Source organism: Gamsiella multidivaricata, assembly GCF_025024155.1.
Source record: "Gamsiella multidivaricata strain RSA 2152 chromosome Unknown BC939scaffold_8, whole genome shotgun sequence".
NCBI classification, from domain to species: domain Eukaryota; kingdom Fungi; phylum Mortierellomycota; class Mortierellomycetes; order Mortierellales; family Mortierellaceae; genus Gamsiella; species Gamsiella multidivaricata.
The window spans coordinates 284,914-310,360 of NW_026251716.1; the positions used below are offsets into that span (position 1 = coordinate 284,914).

A 25,447-nucleotide genomic window follows, 5' to 3' on the forward strand; every position below is an offset into this window, starting at 1 on the left:
TTCATGGCCTTGAATGATCTCATTACAGAGCTCCAGAGCCCTACCTTTCAGCTCGAAGAATCGACAGAAAAGAAAGTCGTGGATAAAGTTCTAGTCTTGATGAAAGACAAAAACGGAGAGGTACAAAACCAGGCAGTGAAGTGGTAAGTTGTTTCCTATGTTGGGTCGTTGATACAGGGTCCACGCACTTATAGAAGCATGGTGGCAAATGTGAGCATTTCTTTGGTGCAGTAAGAAATACTAACATGAGGCTCAAAAAACCAGCCTTGGGTCTCTTGTAAAAAAAGTTCAGGAGGCACAGCTACAGCAGATTGTCGATAACCTGTGCGCATATGTATCCCAGGATAAGGAGGACTTGCGTGAGATTGCCAGCATCGGTCTCAAGACGGTCATTGTTCAAGTGCCTGTGAACTCGGTGGTTGCAGTCAATGTCTGCAAGCGTCTAGTGCCTCGGCTTTTGTCACAGCTTGAGAGTGTGAGTAGCGTCGTATGAATCTTCAAAAGCCAATGAGATATTTTTCTGTACTCATATAATACTAAATCGCCACATATTCTCAATGTTCAACTGTTAGTCCAACTCGAGTTATGATGCCCAGATGGACGCATTGGATATTCTCAGCGAGGTACTTCTCAGATTCGGCAACATTCTCGCCACCACCAACCTCCAGAAGCAGACTGCAAACACATTGTTCACTCTCTTGGGTCATTCTCGCCCAGCCTTGCGCAAGAGAGCCACCTTGGCTATTGGTCACCTCGTGGCCCATGTGCCAGACGATATCTTTGAGGACCTCTTGAAGAAGATCCTCAACGGATTAGAAACCTCTAAAAATTCGCCCGACCGCCTTCGAACCTACATTCAGGTCACTGGCACAATCAGGTACGCGTCTTTGGTGTGACATCTCCTGCCCCATTCGTACATAGTGCTTTCACCATGCTGCGCCCCCATTTTTAACGCCACTGAACGATTTTTTTTATTTCCAAAATTTAGTCGCTCCAATGCGCCGCGCTTCGGCAAGTTCCTGTCTGGCGTCGCTCCTTCAGTCATCAAATACACCGAACTGGATGACGATGAGCTGCGTGAGAACGCTCTTCAGGCTCTGGAGGCATTCGTTCTGCGCTGCCCCACCGAAATCTCCTTATATATTGATACCATCATTGATCTCAGCCTAAAGTTCCTTCGTTACGATCCCAACTATGACGATGGAGACGACATTGATGACGATGAGGATGAGAACATGGACAGCGACAATGAGGACGACGAGGACGAGGATGATGATGGGTATGTCTGTTCTCCAAGATTGGGATTGGGCTTTCTAATATCGTTCATGGTCGACTAACTACCTCGTAATTGAACAAAATAGCGACTATTCGGATGATGATGACATGTCTTGGAAGGTTCGTCGTACATCTGCCAAGTTGCTCTCTGCCATTATCGGCACCCGCCAGGACTTGCTTGGACAGCTGTACGCCACCATTGCACCCTCACTGATCAGCCGTTTCAAGGAACGCGAGGAAACTGTGCGCGTGGAGATCCTGCAGACATTTATTACTCTCCTTCGCCAGACCAACACGTACGGCGGTGCAGAATATGAGATCGATGTAAATCTCGAAACCCTTACAAAGAGGCGTAAGGGAAGTCGCCCTGGAACTCCTATTGAGACTGACCAGAGGTATGACTTTGGATTATCAGACAAGAGCAGTCGTTTACATTGTGTCTAGGGTTAATGTTCTTTAACCAACATCCTATTCTTATTGAATTTAGTCCCAAGACTCTTTTGCGCAGTCAAGTGCCACGATTAACCAAGAACTTGGCCAAGCAGATGGTCTCTAAGTCTGTGCAGACACGCGTTTCTGGATACATTCTTCTCAAGGAGCTCGTCACGGTTTTGAAGGGTGGTCTAGAAGCCTCATATATGCTCTTTGTCCCGTCCATCCAGCAGTCGCTTTCGACCGCTTCGCAAAACGATCACCATCACTTGGGCACCAATTCCAATTTAAAAATCGAGGCACTTGGATTCTTACGCAGCCTTTTCCGTACGCATGCCCCGGAAGTATTCCAGAAGCATCTTGACCAGCTCTGTCCGCCAGTCATCTCGGCTATTCAGGACAAGTTCTACAAGATCTCTTCAGAGGCACTGGTTTGCTGTATGGAACTCATCAAGATCGTTCGTCACATGGACTTTGACGAAGATGCCCAGAAGTATTCCTACACCTCCTTGGACCCCTCCGCCAAGCCTTATATTCTCCAGATCTACAAGGTGATCTTACAGCGTGTTTCGACTGCCGATGCCGACCAGGAAGTGAAGGAGCGTAGTATTCTTTGCTTGGGCGTTCTCTTGTCGCGCGTCGGCGATGAGCTCAAGGAGGAGCTGGTTGCCTGCTTGCCACTCTTACTGGAGAAGCTTCAAAATGAGCTCACGCGCTTGATGGCTGTGAAAACCTTGTCACAGATCGTCGAAAGCCCTGTCTGTGCCGACGCTGATATCAAGGCCTCTATTCTTCAAGCTGTCCCCGAAGTTGCGTCTCTCTTGAGAAAGAGTAACAGGCCCCTCAAGGTCGCCAGCCTTCACTTTTTGGATGTCGCCATTCGTCGGTATGTATATAGTGATGTGCTCATCTGTGTATGTTGTCTGCTTTGTCGTTCCAGAGACAATTGCTTATCATGAACGGATATCAATCACCATTACTGCCATCACTGTATTAGATTTGGAAAAGTTTTATCTGTTCAGACTTACGATGAACTGCTCAGCGAGCTGAAGCCATTGATCACAGACGAGGATCTTCATCTCTTGCCCCTCGGCTTGACGTCTGTCGTGACGATTCTGCACGCCAATCCATCTAGTATTAACGTTGTTAAGCAGGAGATTCTGCCCTCGGTTCTCAGACTCGTCAGGTCGCCATTGATCCAGGGGCAAGCGTTGGACAGTCTTTTGGCCTTGTTTGCAGCCCTTGTACGCACCAACGATAAGGAATTCCCAGGTTTGGTCAGCGGTCTTGTCGAGCCTGCCACTGCCCCTACCCCTGAGGGCCAGCTTGCTCTTTCCAAGCAGGCGTTCTCGACAATCGCGCAGTGCATCGCCATCCTTTGCCTCAACTCTGACAAGAACATGGAGATGACAGTGGCCGAATTTGTGAACAAGATTGAGGCTCCTCATACGCCCGATTCGCTCAAATACCTATCCTTGATCACTCTGGGAGAAATTGGTCGTCGTGTCTCTCTGAATGGTCATGCTACGCTTCATACGTCAATTTTAGCCATGTTCAATGTTCACTCGGAAGAGATTCGATCTGCGGCTGCATTCGCTATTGGTAATGTGAGCGCAGGCAACGTGAGCTTTTATGTCCCCATCGTCATCCAGGAGATCCAGAAGGATCCCAAGAAGCGCTATCTCCTTTTGCACGCGCTTAAGGAAGTCATCACGCGCTACACCCAGAAGCAAGGTGGCCAGGAGTTGGAAGCACATGCGTCGGAGATCTGGATTCTGCTGTTCGACAACTGCGAGAGCCAGGAGGAGGGCACCCGCAATGTTGTTGCCGAGTGTCTTGGAAAACTTACTCTGACCAATCCGTACAAGTTCTTGCCGGAACTCCAGGCTCGTTTGAGATCAGAGTCCCCCCAGATCCGTGGAACTGTCGTCTCCGCATTCAAGTACACTTTCATCGATAACACTCGCAGTTACGATGAACTCCTTCGACCACTCATTGTCGAATTCCTGTCTCTGATGAAGGACCAGGATCTGAACGTCCGTCGCCTCTCGCTTTCAACCTTGGATTCTGCCGCACACAACAAGCCTTACCTGATCCGCGATGTCTTGAGCCAGTTGTTGCCTCTGCTCTACCAAGAGACGAATGTGGTGGAGGAACTGATTCATATCGTGGAGATGGGGCCATTCAAGCACAGAGTTGATGATGGTCTCGAGATCCGAAAAAGTGCCTTCGAGTGCATGTATACACTTTTGGAGAAATGCAGGGATAAGGTGGAGATTTTTGCATTTATCGACCGCATTCTTGTTGGTCTTACCGATCAGCCAGATATCAAGATGCTCTGCCACCTAACGCTCGTACGCTTGTCAATTGTTTCGCCTACTGCCGTTGCACAAAGTAAGTCGCGCTCAACGATACTTATAGAAAATGATATCACATCTTTTTACCTGCGCATGTGTATTAATCTGGTCCATTTTTCTACTGTTTGTAGGATTGGATGATATGGTTGAGCCTTTGCAGACTACACTCAACTACAAGCTGAAGCCGACAGCTGTGAAGCAAGAGTTGGAGAAGAACCAGGAGCTCGTACGATCAGCACTTCGCGCAATTGCGTTCCTGTCCAAGCTTGCGGATCCTGCCTTAACGCCCAAGTTTACACAGTTCTTGCACGAGGTCAGGGCCGGGCCCAACGCGTACGACCTGAACCAGTATATTGCCGAGAGCGAAAGCCGCGACGATCTTTACTCAAGTAACTTTAAGAGCGAGGCCATGGACCTCAGCTAAATGAAAGGAGCTCGAAGAAGGCCACAAAGACCGTCCGCAAGCACAGAGTAAAGAGAGGTATCATTGAATCAATGAAATAAACTTTCAAAACAGCCCCTCTTTTTTTTACATTCTCACGGGTAAATTGAGGCTGTCGTCCCATTGGTCGTGCTTTTCGTAAAAGATTCCCACAGGCACTTTATCGCGCGGAACTGTTTCTTTCATCAACACCAAGCTCATCATGCCATACGACCCGACATCGCAGTCGAATCTCGACGAGATTAGGACCAACCATATTCACCTTGCGCTCACAGTCGACTTTGCTGCCAAGGCGCTGACAGGTTCTGTGGAGCTCGAGCTTGAGGCCATTACTAGTAATGTCTCCAAGGTGGTGCTTGACACAAGCTACATTGACGTTCGCTCGGTCTCGACGCAGGGCCATGTACTCAAGGTAAGATGGACATCCAATTTGTTTCATACTTTATCCATTGTGTTAATGAATGTAACTGTCCCTTTCTACATCTAATTCATGCATCCCATCACTTGCATCCCTTAGTTCAACTTGGAGAAGCGCCACGAAAAGTACGGTTCTGCGCTTTCAATTGAGCTCGCCAAGCCCCTCGCAAAGAACGAATCGACAAAGGTCACGATTGAGTATGCCACCACTCAGGAATGCACGGCTTGTCAATGGCTGGAGCCCAGCCAAACAGTCGGCAAAAAGCACCCTTACCTCTTCACACAATGCCAGGCCATCCACGCTCGTTCTCTTCTGCCGTGTCAGGATAGTCCGTCGATGAAGTTGACATACACTGCAGATATTACGGCACCGCTTCGAGCAGTCATGTCGGCGGTTCCTAAGGGAGAAGACAAGCATAAGAACGGAACGACGACATTCAAATTTGAGCAGTGTCAACGTGTGCCATCGTATTTGATTGCGCTGGCCGTGGGAAATTTGGAGAGTCGCGAGATTGGACCACGGTCAACGGTGTGGACGGAGCCTGAGGTGATGGAAGCAGCGGCGTGGGAATTTGTTGATACCGAAAACTTTATTCGTACAGGAGAGGAGTTGTTGACACCGTATGATTGGGGTCGTTACGATCTGCTGGTCTTGCCGGCCTCGTTTCCGTATGGCGGTATGGAGAATCCATGCCTAACGTTTGTGACTCCTTCGCTTCTGGCTGGAGACAGATCCCTTGTGGATGTGGTGGCACATGAGATAGCGCACAGCTGGATGGGTAACTTGGTCACGACTGAGAACTGGGAACACTTTTGGTAAGACGAAAATGCTTGTGTATATCCATACAGGGTGCTTGAGGAGTATGATGTCTGATCGTCTTTTCTATTGCTTTACAGGTTAAACGAAGGGTTCACTGTGTTCGTGGAACGTAAGATCCTGGGTCGCATGAAGGGCAAGGAACATAGCGAATTCAGTGCCATTCTTGGATACAAGGCGCTTCAGGAGAGTGTTGACTTGTACGGCAAAGAGCATCCCTTTACCGCTCTCCGCCCCTGCCTACGTGGCGAGGACCCAGATGATGCCTTCTCGCGCGTTCCCTATGGTATGAAAATGAACGAAGAAATGTGTTTTACAACATGCTGGACTTGTTTTACGATTCTATCTAATCACGTGATATTCTTTATGGCTATGATTTGTAGAGAAGGGATTCAATCTGTTATACTATCTGGAGAAGCATTTGGGAGGTCCAGAGGTCTTTGAGCCTTATCTGAGAGCTCATGTTCAGGAGTTTGCAGGCCGGTCCATCAACACTGATGACTGGAAGGCGTTCTTATATTCGTTTATGGAGAAAACCTTTGGACAGGAGAAAGTCGATCTCCTGAATAAGGTTGACTGGGATACTTGGCTCGTTGGCACAGGCATGGTAACACAAAAACCCTCGACTTCTCCAAGAGTTGTTTGCCTCATGGTACGCCAGTAGGCTGTATACTGACCGATATCCCTTTGCTTAATCTGCAATATGATACAGCCACCATTCGATAACAGGTTTGATGACACACTGGCGAAGGCATGCACTTGTCTCTGCAAAAAGTGGGATAGCTCGCGTCATGATACCCATCCCTCTGGATTCGCGCCTGAGGACATTGCTAAGTTTTCTTCGACCCAAACGGTCGTATTCCTGGAGAAGATGTCTGAACTCGAACCTTTGCCCCATAAACATCTGGATGAGATGGACCGCCTGTATCGATTGACGACGGTCCGCAATTCGGAGATCCGGTTGCGCTGGCATCTGTTGTGTCTCAAAGCGGACTATGAAAAGATCTATCCTGAAGTAACCGCCTTTGCATCGTCTATGGGTCGAATGAAAATGGCGAGGCCTCTTCTCAGGTAAATGAACAGTTGCGTTACTGTTACTATTACTTTTTACTGCAAAATGACGCGCTCGTTAAGACAGTTTTAATCGATCTTATGAATATAGATCATTATACAAGGCCAAGAATGGCGCCGATCTAGCGAGGGAGACGTTCCTAACTCACAAATCCTTTTACCATCCTATTGCGGCTGCCATGATCGCAAAAGATCTCGGTCTCGCCAAGTAGACCCTGATACTCAATTCTTCATAGAGCACGTCCATGGGTCCATAAGTAAAGAAAATCTACTTGCAAATATTTATTATGGATTTCATGCCGACCATCCTATTCTAAAGCTCCTTTCCAAACTGACAATGTTTGTCCTTGATCCATACCGGCACGATGGTGCCTACAATGTTGATGAAGAGTGTTGAAAACGAAACGAGTTAGCCGTCTTCGACCTTTGCAGGCGACGGGAAAATTCAAAACATCTCTGCAAGTGTGATCTTACCTTCAGTAGCCGTAAAGAATGCATACTTGTGATCATGGATATCCTTGACAGTTCTCTTCTCCAAGGTACTCGGCCGCTTACCATGTTTAGCGTGATGCTCCTTATCATACACCGCCTCTGTACGAACATAACTCCACGAGAACGGCGCCTCGCCCACAAATGTCGCCACGACCTCGGCTCGATCACCTTCGCGCAGATCCGTAATGAAATTCGTTCCATCCGCGACCTTTACCGTCGGGATCGCCCAGACCATCGTGGTCATCTCTTCCATAGGTTGTGTACAACATTGCTTCTTGGAAAGCGTTTGGCAGACCCTGTTGATCCTGAACAAACCCGACTTGTGGGCTTCGTAGGAGAATGTGCGTTGCTTGTTGTCAAGAGTTGCGGTGTGATTCGTCTGGTCAACGCTGTAGTACACCTTGAATCTATAGTTTCACAGGTTTACAACAATAGAAGGTTAGTCGCGGATTCTTGCATGCATTAAGCCTACAAGTGCAAACCCACTCATTGCAACGATGAAGAAAGTAAAAAAGCGTACGGTGGTGCTTCTCCCTGCACGGAGTACTCGATTCTGTCGCCGACACAAGCATCCGTGATCGAGCGCAGTGGCGTAATACTGGGAGTGTCCAGGATATCAAATTCGACAGTACTGGCGACGCCTGCAGAACATCCATTAACATCCGTAACGCGGAGGACGGAGACCTTGTACAGTCCCATATCCGTAAACTTGGCAGGCAGTGTCCATTCATAGATTCCATTACGCGGGACAACGTCGTGCTCGAACAGCTTCTCCGCCACAGCCTGGTTGGGCCGCATAATTTCGATCGCCAAGGAGTAGGGCCCGACGCCATCCTGAATCTTGATCGCAATCTTCTCCTTGACGCCTGTAATCTCGTTCTTGCAGTAGAATTGCTTGGCTGTGTTGACTAGCGTGGCCGTGGGTGGAGATCGAATAGTGTGTTTAAACACAACTGCATGCTTCTCGTGACGGACATCGACATTATGGTATGTTGCATCAGAGAGCGTCTCAAAGTGATAGGAAACCGTTCCTGCTTGCTCGGTCATGATAGGAAGTCGCATAGTCGAGTGCTGCGATTTCTCGTCAAGTATCCTGATCTCCTCTTTGCCTCCCTTGGCTGGCTTGAATACTCTTCTGTAACGGAGCTCAAAGGGTGCTTTTCCTGTCAATCGTAACTCCAGTGTCCGGTCAGCATCCTTACACACCGCAGGCAAGACAAAGTGGCCATCCTCTCTCGAGATTTTCTCAGATGGAGCAATCTCGCCCTCAGGTACGTTCTCACGAGGACCCCCGCGGAAGCGGATCGAATCAATCATCAAGTTCATGGTTGGCCGCTTGCTGTAGACGACCTCACATCTGCGAGCCTGCTCCACGACTTCGCCCTCGCAGAAAGAGTCGCTGACGGACTTGAGCTCATACACACCGGGTTTGTTCACCGTCACTAATGCATTTCTGGACTCTGAAATGGCGGCGATCAACGGTTCCTGGCCTTCAATGCCATAGGTCAAGTACCATGGGGTTCCTCCTGTCAGATGAATTGGAAGATCGACGGACTCTCCCTCCGCAAACTCGATGGCCGTTTCGCACTGAAATGAGGCTGTAGGCGGTCCATTCGATACCTCGATAGCGACATCAGATACCTTGAGGTTCTTTTGACATCCGTTTGCCAAGTCAGTGACCTTTCCAAGGTCCACTGAATAGATGCCTTCGCGTTCGAATGGTGATAATGTCAACGTGGCGATCTTTTTAGTGATGTTCCGTTCTGTAAAGAGCTTGATGTCCGTGCCCCGAATCACACGGTACTCAATGTCCCATGGTCCAGTTCCAAAGAGCTCAACATCCAACTTCTCTGAAGCTCCGCGACAAGTCTTCAAGCCTGTTCGGCCTCCCACAAAGGCCGCAGATGGCTGAGGATGAATGTTCTGGAAGATGGGTGGGAGGTCGACTTTGATGTTATTGTAGTTCTTGTCGCTGACGGTCCTGAAGTTGTATTGAAAGCTGCCCGATACTTCTGGCTTGAGCTCCAAGTTCAGACGGGGCTTGGGGGACGAATGGCATACATTTCTTGACCTAGGGTGACCATTACGGTTGACATCGAAGCAGACCTCCCATGGACCCTCGCCTGTGAATGTGGCATCAACCGTGACCCCAATAGCGCCGACACAGGAGTCGTTGATGGGGTGAGAGATAACATCGACGGTTGGAAGTGTGGCCATAATGACAGAGCAATCTCTTGGTAGCTCAATCTCCCCCTCGCAGTAGGCGTCCTTGATGTGCGTGAGAGTGTACAGGCCGGGCTGTTTGGCAGATATCCGAGCTATGCGATGGTCCTTGGTCACCTGGACATCCTTCATGGCCTGAGGCTCGTCCAAGTCACTCTTCTGATAAACATAGCTGACCTGGAAGGGTGCAGATCCATGCGTGATATTCAGATCGATCGGGGCTGATGGTGAATCCCCCATATCCACAATCTTGATGGGTCGTCGAGGATCGCACATCATCGAGACTACGGGCCGGTCGCGAATGTTGACTCGACGAATCTCTGCATCCCGAAAATTTCTTGTGACAAGTCCATCAATATCAATAACATTGCCGCAACCATCCTTGACTCTCATGACCTGAAATGTGTACTCGCCCGAAGTCGACAGTCCGAGGCTGACTGACAGGTTCATCTCATGCTGCTTTGCCCAGTTGTAATTCGGTGTCGTAGGTGGCGACCATCCCTTGAGTAGAGGTGACGAATATCCTGGAGGCTCTGATTCGATCAACAACTCATGAGACGCTTTCTCGCGCGCATGGCGCTTGTATGTCACGGTCCATGGCGGCAAACCGCGCACGGTGATTGGAATGTCGACATCGCCCTTCCCTGCACAGCGTTCCAGTGTGTCCTTGTAGTGGTCGATGCGCGCATCAGGACAGTTTACGACATAGACCTCCTTATCATGATAAAATCGGACATCCATGCGATCCTTATCCAGGATCCTTTGCAACTTGTATGAGCCTGCCGTACTTGCTCTAAGGTTGTATACCGTCTTTCCTTCTACTTGGTTGGATCGTGCTTTATGCAGTACTGGGCTGGATTCTTTGAATGGTCCTGAAAGTTTGTGTACCACAGCTTTTCCTGTCTCGAAGGATGTAATTGAGTACTCAAGGTAGTGTGGTTCGCTTCCATTGAACAGTATTGGAATCTCGGGCTGTTCGATAACGGGGATGTTTGTGTCTGGGACACAGAAGCACTGGTCGTCTGGATTCAAAATTGCCGAGCTAAGGTCGTGACAACCAGATCGAAGTTAATCAGACGTCGCATTTATCAAGATTAGTGAAGTACAGACAACAAGATTGGTTGCAACGTACCTATAAGGCTTGATGAGTACTGTGTGCCGTCCCAGCAAATGTTCATCCTGATCTATATTACACATGGGTATTGTGAGTCCTCTCTTCGTCGAACATCTTCGTCAAACATCAATATATGCTCAGATTGAAATGAAAGAGAATACATACTACGATATGCCAGATCACTTCTCCTTGAAAAGGAAGGTGAGCCAAGGTAGCCCCATACTAGAAAAACAGAGAGTAGATGAAAATACAAAACCATCAGTCTGAGTCGCAAATATTCCAGATCCTGACCCATGTCCAGATCATTGATCGTCATGTCGCGCGTGCTGCAGACTTGCTGTTACCTTTAGATGCTGAGGAGCGCGCAATTGCTGTTGGTGATATCTAAAGATGAGATTCGAGGTACAACAGAATCAATGTCCATATCGACACTACAAGTCCATAGGTTCTGTTCCTGTAATGGTCTTCATGATTCCAAGCGTTACCTCTCTTGCTGTGAAGAGGACAAAGTTGACGATTGTGAGCATAAACACCGCGATGATGAGCCTAAGGATTGGCAGCTCGAGCCATGGAATCCTGAGGTAGTTGAGAGCCATTAAAAAGGCGACGTCGAGTGATAGCCAAAGGATGAATCCAAAGAACTCTGCTGCGTAGTCTGAGCGCCCGATCCCGAGCCAGTAGTACAGTTTGAGTGCCTGAAGGAATACGAAGGCCGAAACAGCATACATGCGTTGCGTGGGTCCATCGCAGTATTCGAGCGGGATACGTGCGTTGGAAGGAAAGGCATTTCGTGGACGCCCTGAGGACGACTTGAGTGGTACTGGTGATGACATTTACAAGCCAATGAGTTTCAGGAAACAAATACGAGAGTGAAGGGATCCGTGATGCTGGACTCGTCGTCGATGGCCAATGAAAAGGTGCGTCGCGAGTGCTCACTAATAGTCGAAGGGAACGGGGTGGCGGTTGGTGTTGATACTATTAAACAGGACGATCCCAAGAAGCGAGAGGTTGATAAATCGATGAACCCTTTCCTTCCTCGCTCTTGTGTCCTGTGTAGGGTAATTGAAATGAAAGTGCTCCTGCGACTCCACTACTCGATCGTTGTAACGAGTGTTGATGCCTATGCCTGGTACAGAAAGCGCCCTTTTTTATATCCTCGGCGGACGCGTTGGAAAGCCGTCACTGTGTTTACGCACCAAGCCCCACCCTATCAAATACCTTGTGGGGTGATGTGGGAAAAAAGCATATTCATTTCAAGGAAGTAAAGAAGGAGCCTATTGGATACCCTAGTGTCGGCTCCTAGTCGCGGACTTGGCATCCATGAGGACGGCAATATGATAATACATGCTAATGGATATGGGCCAGACACCGCACGGTTTGCCTGCCTGTTTTCGTGATTTATCGCTCAGATACACAGGCTAGCCATCCTTGAATGAGATGCAAGCGGCACCACAAACAACAACACGAAAAAAAAGAAAAATTAAGAATTTGCCACCACCTCTTTCTTCTTTCTCGCCTTGGCCAGAGAGAGGACAAGACTCCACCCCTCCTTTCTCCTCCTCATTCTTCACCTCTGTTCTTCTTCTTCCTCCTTCCCTCTTTTTTCCTCCTCTCATCAACTCCTTTTTCATCCTCTCATCAACTCCTTTTTCATCCGCCTCGATCTCTTATTTCCTGCCTTCCTTCTCAAAAGGACGGCGTCTTCCGTCTGTGACGCGTTGCAAGCAGTACGCTCCTATACAGGATAGGCTCGGGTCAGGACCCTTGGGACAAGACCCCCAATGGAGCCCCAGCTATCGGGTTCGTTGCCTCGCCAACAGCAGCAGCAGCAGCAATATCACCAGCACCACCACTCTCAGCACCACCAGCAGGCATTCAACCCGAACCAGTTTCCTCTGCCCCAGCGTGGCATATCACTTCAGCAGCAACAGCAACAGATGCAGCAAATGCAACAGGCGTTGGACAACCAGTTTCAGGGAGGGTTTCTCGTCTCAAGTGCCTTAAATAGACCTCTCCCCGCTCGCCAGAACCAACACTCCACTCGCCAGAGTGCTAACGTGTTCACTGCAGGAGCGTTTCCGCACCTACCTACGACTGGCACTTCTTCAGGATACCAGACACCGACTCAACAGCCAGAGACGCCTGGCTCGATCCAACTAGGGACAGCTGTGGCGTCTAGCAGCAACAATGCAGGATTCAACAACCATCGCTTCTCGAGAACTCCGAGTCCAAGCCGATCGAATGTCCATTCTTCTCCGCCTCCATTCAACAACCCTGGCGGAAGTGGTTACTCTAGCGGAAGACTGTCACCTGTAGGCTTCGCACTAGGTACTCAGCCCACATTTGGTCAGGGCCATGGTTACCAGGACAATGTCTCACCTATGAGCGCAACCAGTGGTAATCAGCAACAACAACAGCAACAACAACAGCAATTGCAGTATTCTCAATCAGTCAACATTGCATCACTTACTAGTGCGCGCATAGCGAACCATAGCACCCCTGACAGCAGCCGAAGTAGTAGCGGAGGACAGTGGTCCTTTCAAAACCAACTCTCGCCGCGTTCTGAACAAACCCCCATCACTATACCCCAGACGCTCTTTCTTGGCCAGTCAGAACCGGTGCAGTCGTTTTTTGGACCAGATGGACAACAGGACGCGGCCTTTGGTTCTTTTACGTCTTCATCATTGCCTTATCTTCCCAGCCAGCAACAGCAGCAACAGCACCACTACCAGCAGCAACAGCGAATTGGACGCCCACTCTCGACGCAGATGGGTCTTGCAGGAACCCCCGTGGTTGCTCCCCAGCCCACTCGCCAACGGGTCCTACAGCAAAACCAGCTTCACACGCCAGCATTCCATCCTCAGAAGCAACAGCAGCAGCAGCAGCATTTCCAGCAGCAATTCCAACCTCAGCCATTTCAACCGCAGCCTGCGCCAGCGACACCTTATCTTGGAGATGGCGGATTCACCCACAGCCACGTGCCGATGAGTCGGTCCGAATCTGATGGCACACAGGCCAGTGTCCTCAAGATCCCTCCCGGTTACTTCCCCATATATAATGGCAGCGAATGGATCATGATTTCACATGCTGCGGCAGCTGCGGCTGGTATTCCTCTGCCCAACCCGCAGACCAGTCCTTCGCATGGCGTCAATGGCATCTCGACCAACCATCGGTCCTCTGTCGCCCCTACGCCTCGATTCGATGACCTGACACTTCCTCACTCGGAATCACCGCCAGCGACTGCGACCTCCAGCCGCCAAGGCAGTGACGCTGGTCGGACCGCAACCGGGGGAACCGTATTATCACGCACCGGATCCGAATCTCGACGTGGCTCGATTCCGCCACTAACGGCATCTAGTCGCGCCTCTAGTCCTGCGGATTACAGAGCAGTCAACAAGAGTCCAACATCTGCTTCGCCCAGCTATCAGGGCGTACAGCAAGAGTCGTCCATTACCGTTCAGGAGAATCTGGATTTCCTGGAACTCTTACAGAAATACGATTACCTCAATGCCTGGACTCGTCATGGAAAATCCATGACAGAAAGCGAAACTGGAAGTCCTGTGGACGGTGCAAGCACCCCCAAGAAGCAGGAACCATTTGAGAAATCGCTTGCATTGAAGGAAATCACGGAATGGATTGAGGAGCATAAAGACTATCTCTTGAGGGAGCAACCTGACCTTCTCGTTCCAGGGCAGATAGACTTCGGTAATGTCAATCCTAAAGCGGAAGCTATTCGCAAGACTATTAGGATCGAGAACCATGGACCACGAATCACGCAGATTCAGGCGCTCAAGATCATCCCTAATCCCTACGATCAACTGATATGCCACTCACAGGATGCTATCTACGCCCATCCTGCCAATGGCACCGAGCCAATGTTTGGCAATATTGAGATTTCGTTGGCTACTGGATGTAAGTGAATACGTGCGGATTCTCTTGCTAATGTTGAAGCAATGACGTTGGATAGGGTCTACTTAACTAAGGATTTATCATCATTGTATCAACCTTCATAGCTAACCTCGGATTCTTCTCGAGCTGGCTGCTTATCTTGGTAAACGAGTCGTCGTTGATCGGCCGAAAGATCACCTGGAATGTCACCAACAATACGCAGCTTGACCGAGAGATGGACCCATATGCCAAGGCGTACACTCCGCAGTGGCTACGCAATCTCAACTTGGTCAAGCCGCGCATGGTCATCACTGGGGAATCTGTGGAAACTATCGACTTCCATGAGTACTTGAAGTCGGCTGGCCATCCATGCTATAAGAAACACAACGGCAAGTTCTCACTGGAACCCCCGGTGGTGGAGTCGCTCGAGATGATTCTTCCAGGACAGATCACCATCGATTTGTCAGCCGACTGCTACGCTTCGCGTCTGTTGCCCCTACTTCAAGTGGAGCAGCATCTTGTAGAAGATGATGTGTCGACATACAACCTCTTCATGGTCGAGATCAAGCTATATGATGCTGCGTCCAACTACTTCCAGATCCAAGTTGGAGGGCTTTCCGAAAAATGCCCCTTGCTTCTTCGGGGTGACGCAATCATTGTTCGTCAAGTGACAAACGGCGTTTTTACAGGAATTGAATACAGGACATTTGTTCACGGAACCAACATGCGAAGCAATAGCGTTTATGTCCATCTTCCAATTGGAGCCCTGCCATCCTTAGTTCAAGAACGATGGAACGTCCAGTTCAAGGTCAGCAACAGCAGAATAAGGGAGATGTATCGTGCAGTCGGCGGCGTTCAGGAATTCATTGGTTATCACCCTCGGAATCCCAATGGCGATGGAGAAGGTGACCAGTTTTACTCGCCTCGCTCGCTCCTGTTCCCGAGCATTCACGACTCGAAGCCAAGACTCAAGCTGCCAAATCTTACGCTTGAGTTTGTGGATCCTTCCCTGAACTGGGAGCAAAAAGTAACTGTCCAGAGAATTGTGAGGAATGATTATGGTCTTGTTCCATTCATCATATCCGGTCCTCCAGGTAAGCTATTTCTGCTGGCAGCAGATACACGAGTAGATAAAAATGCTCATGGCTGCTAATTTTCTATCTGTTTATTGCACCACAGGAACTGGCAAGACCAAAACATTGGCAGAGACGGCCCTCCAAATTCTTATGAACGACACCCAATCGCGCATTCTGATAACGGCACCATCTCACTCGGCCTGCGACACGATTATGAACCGACTTATACCCTACTTGAAGCCCCAATACTTGTTGCGACTGAATGATCCCACTCGCACATTTGCAGAGGTCCCATCCCAGATCATGCCGTACTGCTACGGATCTGTGTACTTCAATATGCCGCCATTGGATGACCTTCTACGATTCCGCATCGTGGTCTGCACTTGTGCTGATGCTGGACTCTTGATATCGGCCGGTGTAAGCAACCAGAGTCTTCGCGAATATCTGGCTCACAAGGGCCTCACCAATGAAGGCGAACAGAGGCGCTCACACTGGACTCATTTGCTGATCGACGAAGCTGCTCAAGCGATTGAACCCGAAACTGATATCCCATTGCTCTGCATCTTGGAGGAGACAGAGATACCGCCTCAGATTGTCCTTTGCGGTGACCACCAGCAGCTCGGGCCTAAGACTTTCTTACCCGAATTGCAAATGTCGTTCCTGGAGCGACTCATCACAACTGAGCCGTTGTACAGAGACCATCCACAGAGCCGGCAGTTTGCGCGACCAAAGGGAAAGATTGGCACGCAGACTGTGAAGAACAAGGATACCGAGTATCTGGAGAAGACCATACCGTGCTTCGCTAATCTTGTCCAGAACTATAGGTGCCACCCCAAGATGCTCATGATGCCGTCGACCATGTTTTATAACGATACGCTGCTTGCGTCTGCGGATGAGGCCAAGATCAACTCGATGCTCGGCTGTCCTATCCTGCCCAACCCGGACTGTCCCATCGCCTTTGTTGGTGTCCATGGCGTGGATGCTTCTCATATCGAGGAAGCTGTCTCTTGGTACAACGAGGAGGAGGCGGAGAAGGTGGCGTCGATCATCGAAAGTCTTTTTGCGGGATCCAAAGAAGAAGACAATCCGTTCCAGGTCAAGATGTCCGACGTTGGTGTAATCGCTCCTTTCAGGGAACAGGTCAAGCTCCTGCGTCAAGTGCTTCGATCGAGGGGATACGCGGGTGTGAATGTTGGAACTGTAGAGGTATTTTCATCTTGTCCCCACTGTCTATTTCCCCGCGCGTGGTCTTCGCTTGTTCTTGCCCTGCATCTCTATGCTGATATACTCTCTTGTATTTCACTTTCACCTATGCCCTACAGGACTACCAGGGACAGGAATACAGGATCATGTTCATTTCAACAACAAGGAGTCGTGCAAAGTACTTGGATCAGGATGTACGTCAAGGATTGGGCCTTGTTCATTTCAGAAAGAGATTCAATGTCGCTCTAACTCGAGCGATGGCTATGATGGTCATCGTGGGCAACCCAGAGTTACTGGTGCTTGATGAACACTGGGCGAACTATCTTCATTTCTGCCTGCGCAATGGCGCTTACACTGGCTGCCCACTACCCGACTCTATTTTGAATGCTCATGCAACGGGACAGAAGGGAGGATCAATTGGGCGGCTTGAGATGAATTCATTCGTGTCGCAGTTTGTGGAGAATTTGGACCGCCGCCGTTGGCTAGGCGGGAATGCAGACATTGAGCAGGAAGGCTTTATTGTGGTGCCGTCGGGATCGGATTCAGGGCTAGAGGATGACGAGGACAACGCGGAGGATGACGAAGGACTTGCTCAGAGCGAAAGTCAGAATGGATACGAGCAAAGCAAGGATTATAATGAGAGTCTCGAGGGTTTGAGCCATGCGTTGAGCCATGAGCTCGATTTGAACGAGGAGCTAGCACAGGGTGGGGGCCAGCGCTATGGCATGCAGGACACAGCGAGAATCAATGAGATGAGCCTGGATGACAGTGACCGAGGGGAGGAAGAGGATGATGAGACCCGGGCAGCAAGAGAACGGCTTGCTATCGGGTCCCTGATTATGGACGATGACACGCCTGAGCTGCAGAAATTGCTGCTGAATCGTAGTACCACGCTTTCGACTCGCAGTCATGATGGAACTGGGGCAGGCAGATTCCCGGGCGACAATCGATTGTACAGTCATCGAGCAACCAATTCAACTGTAAGCAGTCTAGGAAATTCACTTGACGGCAATAGCTCGTTGTTCAGGAACCAGCAGCAGCAACTACAGCAGCATCAGCACCAATCGGAGTACTTGCCCCACCAACAACAACAGCAACAGCAACAGCAACAGCAACAGCAACAGCAACAGGGCCAGCTACACCAGCTTCATGTGCAATCTCCGATCTCCTGGCCAGCAAATGACCGCGAGTTTAAGCGTATGTCAAACTCGAAGCTGGTCCTCGAGAGATCATTTGATCCCACTGAGCAGGACATCTTTGAGGATTACTAGTGTCTTTTTTTTTTCTTTTTTTTTTTCTTTTTTTTTTTTCGACACTGCTTCCTTTTTTCTGTCCCTTTTCCCTTTCACTTTGTCTTTTCAATCTTGCATCTCAATACTTCGGTGCAACCAGTCGATTGTTATCAACAACATTTTTTTTTTTTTGTCTTCAAAAAAGAATTCGCACAGGCCAACACCGCGACTGCTTCCGAGCAGTAGTGGCTTCGAAGACATGCTGTTTGGCGCAAAAAAATAAAAATTAAATGGCCTTGAAACCCCCTCTTCACCCATTCCAACGACAGCGTGCGCAGATCAGTCATGGCGTCAGAAGGAGCACTCACGATGAGCGAAGAGGTAGTTGGCATCCGCACTTTTGTCGAGCCCTCTATTCCAGGATTCTCGGCCATTATCAAGCAGCGGTATAGACCAATTGATGAATATCTATCTTTCGGTCCGGCATAAGCGCAAAACAACGATGGATGTCCTCAGTGCTAATACGATCCATGACATGATTTCTGATATTCAGATACACCGATTTCATTGTCAACGAAGTCGATCAGCAGAATGAAACCGTCCGCTTGACATCTTACGATGTGCCAGTTCCTAATGCTGACGAGGTCAAGTTACGTCAGGAGCGCGATCAGGCGAAGGAAGACGCGGCGCAGATCAACAGGGCTGTGTCTGACGAAGACAAGCTGGCCGAGCTGTCGCAACTCCTGGGGGATGACGCTGAGGTTATGGATCAGATCAAGAAAATGCTTGATAGCTATGGAAACGATCTGGAGCATGTTAATTTGAAGGTAACGTACAATACCATGACGATATTCAGAATTGCTTGGGCGCGCTTGATTTTGGATTCAGAACAATAACACGCAGTTTATTTGGCTTTTGATTGCGTGTGTACCATTAGCCAGAAGAAGATAAGGCCAAGCGTACAGAGATCCATAAGCTGGTCAAGGAACGGTTCAGTGGAAGGATGGTCTCGGAGACTATGAACGGTACCATCCGCCTCCGCATGCATAAGAAGAAAGATAACTTCGGTATGTCTTGCAACGCAGCCCATGGATCTATCTTGCTTAAAGAGCGGCATTTTTGACAACTATATTTGTCTTCTAATGCATTCTGTAGACACAAGGGGCAAGGTAAAGACGGATATATGGAAGGAGTTGGGTGGAGAGTTCTGTCGATTCTGTCTCTTCAAGGAGAACCGCGAGACCATGGAGGCTATCAACTTTCTTACTGGCGCACTACGGTAAATGTCCAGGCCACGTTTTGTTGCTATGGTCTCTCAATGTATGATAGTCACGACCGTTTCTTTTCCCCGGAAGATCTGGCCGCCGACAATAGGAGCGAAAATCTGTTAAAATTTGCTAACATTTACATTTTTCATTTCATTATGCACATTCTTTCCTTTACAGAGTGCCTGGTAAGGTGTTCACAATTGCAGGGACCAAGGACAGAAGGGGCGTCACCAGTCAGTGGGTTACGGCACATAAGGTCAAAGCAGAGCGTCTGATTGCCGTTAACAAAACTCTGCGCAATATGTGCCTCGGAAACTTCAGTTACGTCTCTCGCGGACTCAAACTGGGCGATCTCAACGGAAACCGATTCATGATCACGCTCCGTAATGTCCTTGTCGACTCTGAAGAGACACTGAACCGATCGATGGTCTCACTACGGGGTAAAGGCTTTATCAACTATTTCGGAATGCAGCGATTTGGTACTGGATCCGTTGGCACTCATGATGTCGGCGCTGCGATCCTAAGATCTGAGTGGGAGGAGGCCGTAAATCTAATCATGAAACCTCGTTTGGGAGAAGGACCTGATTTGGAGAAGGCCAGGACACACTGGGCAAAGCACAAGGATCCTGAAGAAGCACTGAAGCTTTTCCCGAGGCGATGGGTGGCGGAAACACAGGTTCTGTGGTCTTTCCAAAAAGCGGGTCATTTGAGGAGTCCCTATGATGCATTGGCCAACATTCCCAGGAACTTGAGATTAATGTATATCCATGCGTACCAGTCCCTTGTCTGGAACCATATGGTCACGGAACGCATTCGTCTCTATGGATCAGACCATCCTGTTGTTGGCGACTTGGTTGCGGAGGATAAGGCTGCATTGGAGGTATCAGATGAAGCAGCGGACGAGAAGGGCTCGTCTACACAACAGCGGGAGCATGTTCGAGCCAAGGTTCTGACGGAGGAGAACAAGGACCAATACACGATTTACGACGTGATCTTGCCCATGCCTGGCTTCGATGTCATTTACCCGACGCACGAGATTGGAGAGAGGTACAAGGAATTGATGAACAAGGATGGGCTGGACCCTTACAAGATGCGACACCCGAACAAGGAGTACTCTCTTCCGGGATCTTACCGCAGTATCATCAGCAAGCCAGAGAACGTCGAGTGGGAGATTATGAGGTACGATGAGGCCAATGTACCCTTAGTCCTCACGGACCTTGAAAAACTGGAAGGGAAGCCCAAGCCGGAGGGTGTGCCCAATGGCAAGTTTTTAGCTTTGATCTTGAATTTGACACTCAAGTCGAGTCAGTACGCGACGATGGCGATTCGTGAGATCTGCAAGCAGGATACATCGGCAGCGTTCCAGAGTACGCTGAACGTCGCAGAGGGTGATAATAGCATGGACGCCAGCGCTAGTGCTAGTGCCAGCACGGAAGAGTCGTCTCTAGTTACACCAGAGGCGCTTGTTGCGGAGGAGAATAAGGGGTCGTCCAAGAGAGACATTGAACAAGTCGAAGGAGCTGAAGCTACCCCGGATGCCAAGGCTATGAAAGAATAATAAAGCTCTGACGCGGCGACTTTATCAAGCTGGTTTATGAAAGGGCGTGTCAACTTCATTGAAGATATTCATGAGTCCATGGTCTTAATGGAAGACAGAGCGCCAAGTACATGAAAGCGTGAAAGGCAAGGACGCACAGAATCAATTTCCGACTGTCTAAAGACTAACAATACAGGGATGGAACGATGTTCTTCGAATGTAAATCTCAAAGTGGATAGACTACAGTCCTTTTTGCAGAATAATGCACTTTTCATAGTGAAATGTGCATTTTTTCCACTGAATTGAAATATATAAAGGGTGTTATTCAGTTTTGTGGCAGCTGACCTTACCTTATATCCTCGTAGAGTTTGCCTCTATCTGTATCAATAACTTGTAATGCTTGCAATATGTGATGCTTGCTCACTTTTCCATATGCCAAAAAACAAAGGGCCCCGTATCAGCACCAACGCACGTCCGCGAGGCTCCGCCCTCTCGGACGTCACGTCTACGGTCAACCAGCTCAAGAACGGCACTTCAGCACTATCAGATGAAGCGCAGGCGCTGGAGTACTACTCACTGTTGGCTAAAGCTCGGGCTAGCACTGGCCAAGTCGTCGAACAACAACCTCAAAAATCTGCCGAACCCGTCGAACAACAACCTCAAAAGCCTACCGAACCGAAACGTGGTAGAGGTGAGAGAGGTGCAGGATATACTCTAAGGCATCGGATGGAGTTGGTCGAGATCTTTCGCTACCTCAGCAAGAGGACTGATGTGAAGGTTGCAGCCGGCAATTTTCACCGGTTCGTACACCGCCCCGTCTCTAGACAGTCGATCAAACAGTGGGACAAGGACTTCGACAAGATTCGGTTTGATGTGGCGCATGGTCGAGGCGACAAATGCACACTCTCCGGCAGTCCAGTCGACCTGATACGACACATAATGGACAAGACCGTTCTTGAGTGGGTACTGGAGGTTCGGAAGAATAACGGCATTGTCAGTGGTCTTCAGCTTCAGGCCGCAGCCAATTCCGTTCTTCACATCCTTACGGACGACATTTTCGCCCTCGATGATATCCCTCTCGGTCGCACAATCTCTTTTACGACATCGTGGCGTTCGAGGATGACGCAGGAGTACAGTGTCGCCTACTGCGGTCTCAAAGGAGAAGCGGGGTCTGTCGACAAGGATGCCATCGCAGAAAGGATAACTGAAATTCGCAATATATGCTCTGTCTTTAAACTCGACGACATCTACAATTGCGATGAGACTGGCTTGTACCTCAAGGAGCTTTCCACTCACTCGTACACTACGGAGGAGTTCATGAGTGGTACCACACCAGAGCGGGGAGAATCTCGCGTGTCGATTCTCTTCTGTGTCAACGCCTCTGGATCTTCGCTTGACCGAGTAGCAGTGGTAGAGGCTTTGAGGCCGCAAGTCATTGGTAAGGATATAAAAACGCCGTGTTTTTGTATTAATAGAGGATAATATGAAAAAGAAACTAATAATCATTAATCATATCTAATTGCTTGATATTCCAGGCGCGCACCTTGCTCGAGGTATCCAGCCATTACCTAAGGTCCCTTTTACCTCGATGAAACATGGAAAAGGATACATGACCCTGGATCTCTTCAAGCGATGGCTTCATTCGCTCGACGACAGCCTCTCCAACAGGAGCCTTCTGCTTATTGACTCATGTGGAGCACACGGCAAGTCTAACGACAAGGACCCACTTACAGGAGAGACATGGAAACTCCTTCGAATTGAGCGCCTGCCACCCAATTCGACATCCGTTACCCAACCTTAGGACCAAGGAATAATCAGCGCATTCAAACGACATTATCTCGAGATGCTCAGCAACAAATCGGTTACAAAGAAGTATGCCACCGGGGAGAAAATTACCAACGGCGAGGCGTGGTCACTTATTCCGTACGCGTGGTCGCATGTCAAAGCCTTGACAGTGAGGCATTGTTTTTGCAAAGCGGGCGTTCTTTCAAAGGCGCAAGTTGACTACCTGGAGCAGAAATCAATATATGTGGAGGAGCGGCCACCACAGTATCCACCTGTGGCGGACAAGGATGCAAGTCAAGTCAGGCGACGTTATGTACGATTGATTGCTTCGGTCATGGACGGGGACAAGATTCAGTTTTCCCTCGACAAGAACCAAAAGGACGCACAGGATATAGCAGAGGAGATCAAGCAGAAGGTGCGCAACAAGATCGTTAAGAGGTACGGCTCACGCGACAGGAGTTCTTCCATTGAGCGTGACACTGTCGAGTCGTCCAAGTCCAAGCACGGAGAAGAGGATGTGGCGAGTTTGCTGGTCGAGTGGCTCGGGGATGAAGACGCGATTGGCCGAAAGGTAGCACAGTATGTGATCCGTAATTCCAAGCATAGATAATTTTGAACTGAATAACACCCTTTATATATTTCAATTCAGTGGAAAAAATGCAAAAAGGACTGTAGTCAATTTGTTAACGTTGAAGCATTTTATTCATTTGAAATAGAACCATCAACATATTAACACAAATAACCTTGTGGAGCGATGGCATCGAAATCTCAAGCAAAACTTTCTGGCGGGAAAGCGCAACTTGCGAGCCGACGAACTCATCTACATCCTGCTAGGTGTGGTGGAAAGCCAGTACCGCACCACATACTTCAAGATCACAAGCGGCCTTCAACCCCGTCGCCTAACATTCCACGAGGAGGCACGGCGTAAAAAGGCCATCCAAGTTGATTCGGCTCGGGCGAGAACATTGATCGACATTACTAAGTCTGTGGAAGGCTTGATCTCTGTGTTGTCGTTTCAGACCCCGCCTGAGGCGCAATATGCTATCGATGTATTGTCGGACAAATGGCTCCGCTCCTGTTCTTGCCCCGACAACGAAAAACAAAGTCTACCGTGTAAGCACATGTTCTTGGTATCGAGGATCTATCCAAGGTTCCAAGTGGGGTTTGACAATAATGCAACTGACCTTAACGGCACAGTCAATGACGAGAATGAGAAAACCGTCCTTGAAGAGGATTATGGCCCTCCGTTAGAGGAGTTCCTCTCTCCGAATCTACTTCAATAGCTACAAGCAGCACGAGAGGAGGAAGAGCAGCGACTCCAAGCCATGCGACAACAGGAGATGCAGGAAAAAAGAAGACGGCAGAAGGAGGAAAGGGCTCAAATGATGCGGGAGTGTGAGGAGACAATTCGCCAGGCTTGGATGGAGCTTGGTCGAGTGGTTCACAATGGCAAGACCAGGAAGTGCACGGAGACCTACTTTGTTTCTGTGGCAGCACTCCTTCAGAAAGCAGTACGCGAGGTAAAAGGAATAGATGAAGTTAATGCTGGTTCTCGCTGCCAGTAAATTCTCTTAGTGCATATTCATTATTTCCGCACGCGAGAAAACAATAAAACCCAACGCTATTTCGAGCCAATCAGTGAGTTAGTGCGGACCGCGTGACGTAATTAACGAATGTTTTACAGTGTATCCACTCCGTGACAGCAGTCTTGTTTACGACTTTCCGCTGGCGCCTGAGCAAGGCGATCTCTCTCTTTCTCCATCGATTCCGGCACACTGAGGATAACACTAACAACAGCAACATGGTTCGCAACGCAAAGATTCCTGTCTACTCGCTTCGTCGGCAACTGTTGCGCATGTCCTGGAACAAGTACAACCTCTACAATCTCGCTCAGCGCGCAAGGACACCCAACAACTCTAACAAAACTTTGTATCAGCAAAAGTGGGCAGCAAAGAAGGACACCCGCTCATATCACGGAGACCAGATTACAGAGCGTCAATGGCAATCTATGTTCAAGACTCGTCTGCCTACCGCTAACACCAAGGTCGGAGGCGTCGAGCCTCACCCACCAGTCTTTTCCTTGACCTTTGCGGAGATGGAGAGACGCTTGGATTTCATTGTCTTCAGGAGCAACTTTGCACCCAGCATTTATGCTGCCCGCCAGCTGGTTGGCCATGGAAAGGTCACTGTCAATGGCAAGCCGGTATGTCTCAGGAACAATTTTGCAATCGATTATACGAAGGCGATATAGGGCTGTCAAGAAGGTCATGAGCAGATAACGGAATGATATGAGGACGCTAACCTCAACCTTTGCTGGCTACATAGATGCCTTATCCCTCGCACCGAGTAACAGACGGAGACATTATTCATGTTAACCCGGCATCTATCTCGACCTTGAAGAATGCAGCACCAGCAGAGGGGGAGGCGGCCGAATCATCCATCAAGGCACCCATGGAGTTCGTACCCAAGCCATTCTCTCAACCTTTTCTTTTTGTCCCCGATTACCTCGAAGTCAACTACAATACCTGCTCGACTTGCTTTCTTCGCTCACCAATCTCTCGTCCAGGAAAGACCGAGATTCCAAGTCCCTTCCCACCGCAGATGCACGCCTTGGCATATGAATTTTACGCCCGTAACAGGAAGTAAAGCGGTAGTGGAGGAGTCATATAGAGTTTCACAATCAAAAGGCACTTTAATGGTGTGAGATCACGGAACGGTGGCGCTGCGATGCAGGAAGGAAGAGGAAGTTGAACGAACTGTTACATTACCATAGATTCAGAATAAATCATTGTTTATATTCAATTTCTTCGACTAGAAC

General features: G+C 49.2%; 6 protein-coding genes across 6 annotated transcripts; 5 read left to right on the top strand and 1 right to left on the bottom strand.

The window, feature by feature from the left end:
• Positions 1-3: 3 nt before the first annotated feature.
• On the top strand, positions 4-4,488 carry BC939DRAFT_393086 (armadillo-type protein; the record flags this gene model as incomplete). Its single annotated transcript, XM_051552073.1, has 8 exons — positions 4-143; positions 265-475; positions 573-877; positions 989-1,279; positions 1,362-1,713; positions 1,770-2,597; positions 2,730-4,101; positions 4,196-4,488. 8 exons carry the CDS (start codon positions 4-6, stop codon positions 4,486-4,488), a joined length of 3,792 nt encoding a protein of 1,263 aa, XP_051416041.1.
• Positions 4,489-4,708: 220 nt separating this feature from the next.
• BC939DRAFT_499737 (peptidase family M1-domain-containing protein) lies at positions 4,709-7,023 on the top strand (the record flags this gene model as incomplete). Its single annotated transcript, XM_051559974.1, has 6 exons — positions 4,709-4,918; positions 5,024-5,739; positions 5,821-6,026; positions 6,124-6,347; positions 6,453-6,811; positions 6,903-7,023. 6 exons carry the CDS (start codon positions 4,709-4,711, stop codon positions 7,021-7,023), a joined length of 1,836 nt encoding a protein of 611 aa, XP_051416042.1.
• Positions 7,024-7,075: 52 nt separating this feature from the next.
• Positions 7,076-11,770, bottom strand: BC939DRAFT_407094 (uncharacterized protein). The gene is made up of 7 exons (XM_051552863.1): positions 11,126-11,770; positions 10,985-11,024; positions 10,806-10,862; positions 10,659-10,710; positions 7,824-10,568; positions 7,286-7,710; positions 7,076-7,183 (listed from the first exon to the last, which is right to left on the bottom strand). The coding sequence occupies exons 1-7, from the start codon at positions 11,471-11,473 to the stop codon at positions 7,125-7,127; spliced, it is 3,726 nt and encodes a 1,241-aa protein (XP_051416043.1). The 5' UTR covers positions 11,474-11,770; the 3' UTR covers positions 7,076-7,124.
• A 1,279-nt stretch (positions 11,771-13,049) lies between these two features.
• Positions 13,050-18,082, top strand: BC939DRAFT_407095 (uncharacterized protein). The gene is made up of 4 exons (XM_051552864.1): positions 13,050-14,552; positions 14,654-15,622; positions 15,708-16,810; positions 16,927-18,082. The coding sequence occupies exons 1-4, from the start codon at positions 13,409-13,411 to the stop codon at positions 18,076-18,078; spliced, it is 4,368 nt and encodes a 1,455-aa protein (XP_051416044.1). The 5' UTR covers positions 13,050-13,408; the 3' UTR covers positions 18,079-18,082.
• Positions 18,083-18,408: 326 nt separating this feature from the next.
• BC939DRAFT_392963 (pseudouridine synthase) lies at positions 18,409-20,865 on the top strand (the record flags this gene model as incomplete). Its single annotated transcript, XM_051552065.1, has 5 exons — positions 18,409-18,485; positions 18,593-18,866; positions 18,977-19,106; positions 19,195-19,318; positions 19,485-20,865. 5 exons carry the CDS (start codon positions 18,409-18,411, stop codon positions 20,863-20,865), a joined length of 1,986 nt encoding a protein of 661 aa, XP_051416045.1.
• Positions 20,866-24,368: 3,503 nt separating this feature from the next.
• On the top strand, positions 24,369-25,410 carry BC939DRAFT_440028 (uncharacterized protein). The gene is made up of 2 exons (XM_051554027.1): positions 24,369-24,832; positions 24,955-25,410. The coding sequence occupies exons 1-2, from the start codon at positions 24,431-24,433 to the stop codon at positions 25,273-25,275; spliced, it is 723 nt and encodes a 240-aa protein (XP_051416046.1). The 5' UTR covers positions 24,369-24,430; the 3' UTR covers positions 25,276-25,410.
• The last annotated feature ends 37 nt before the right edge of the window (positions 25,411-25,447 follow it).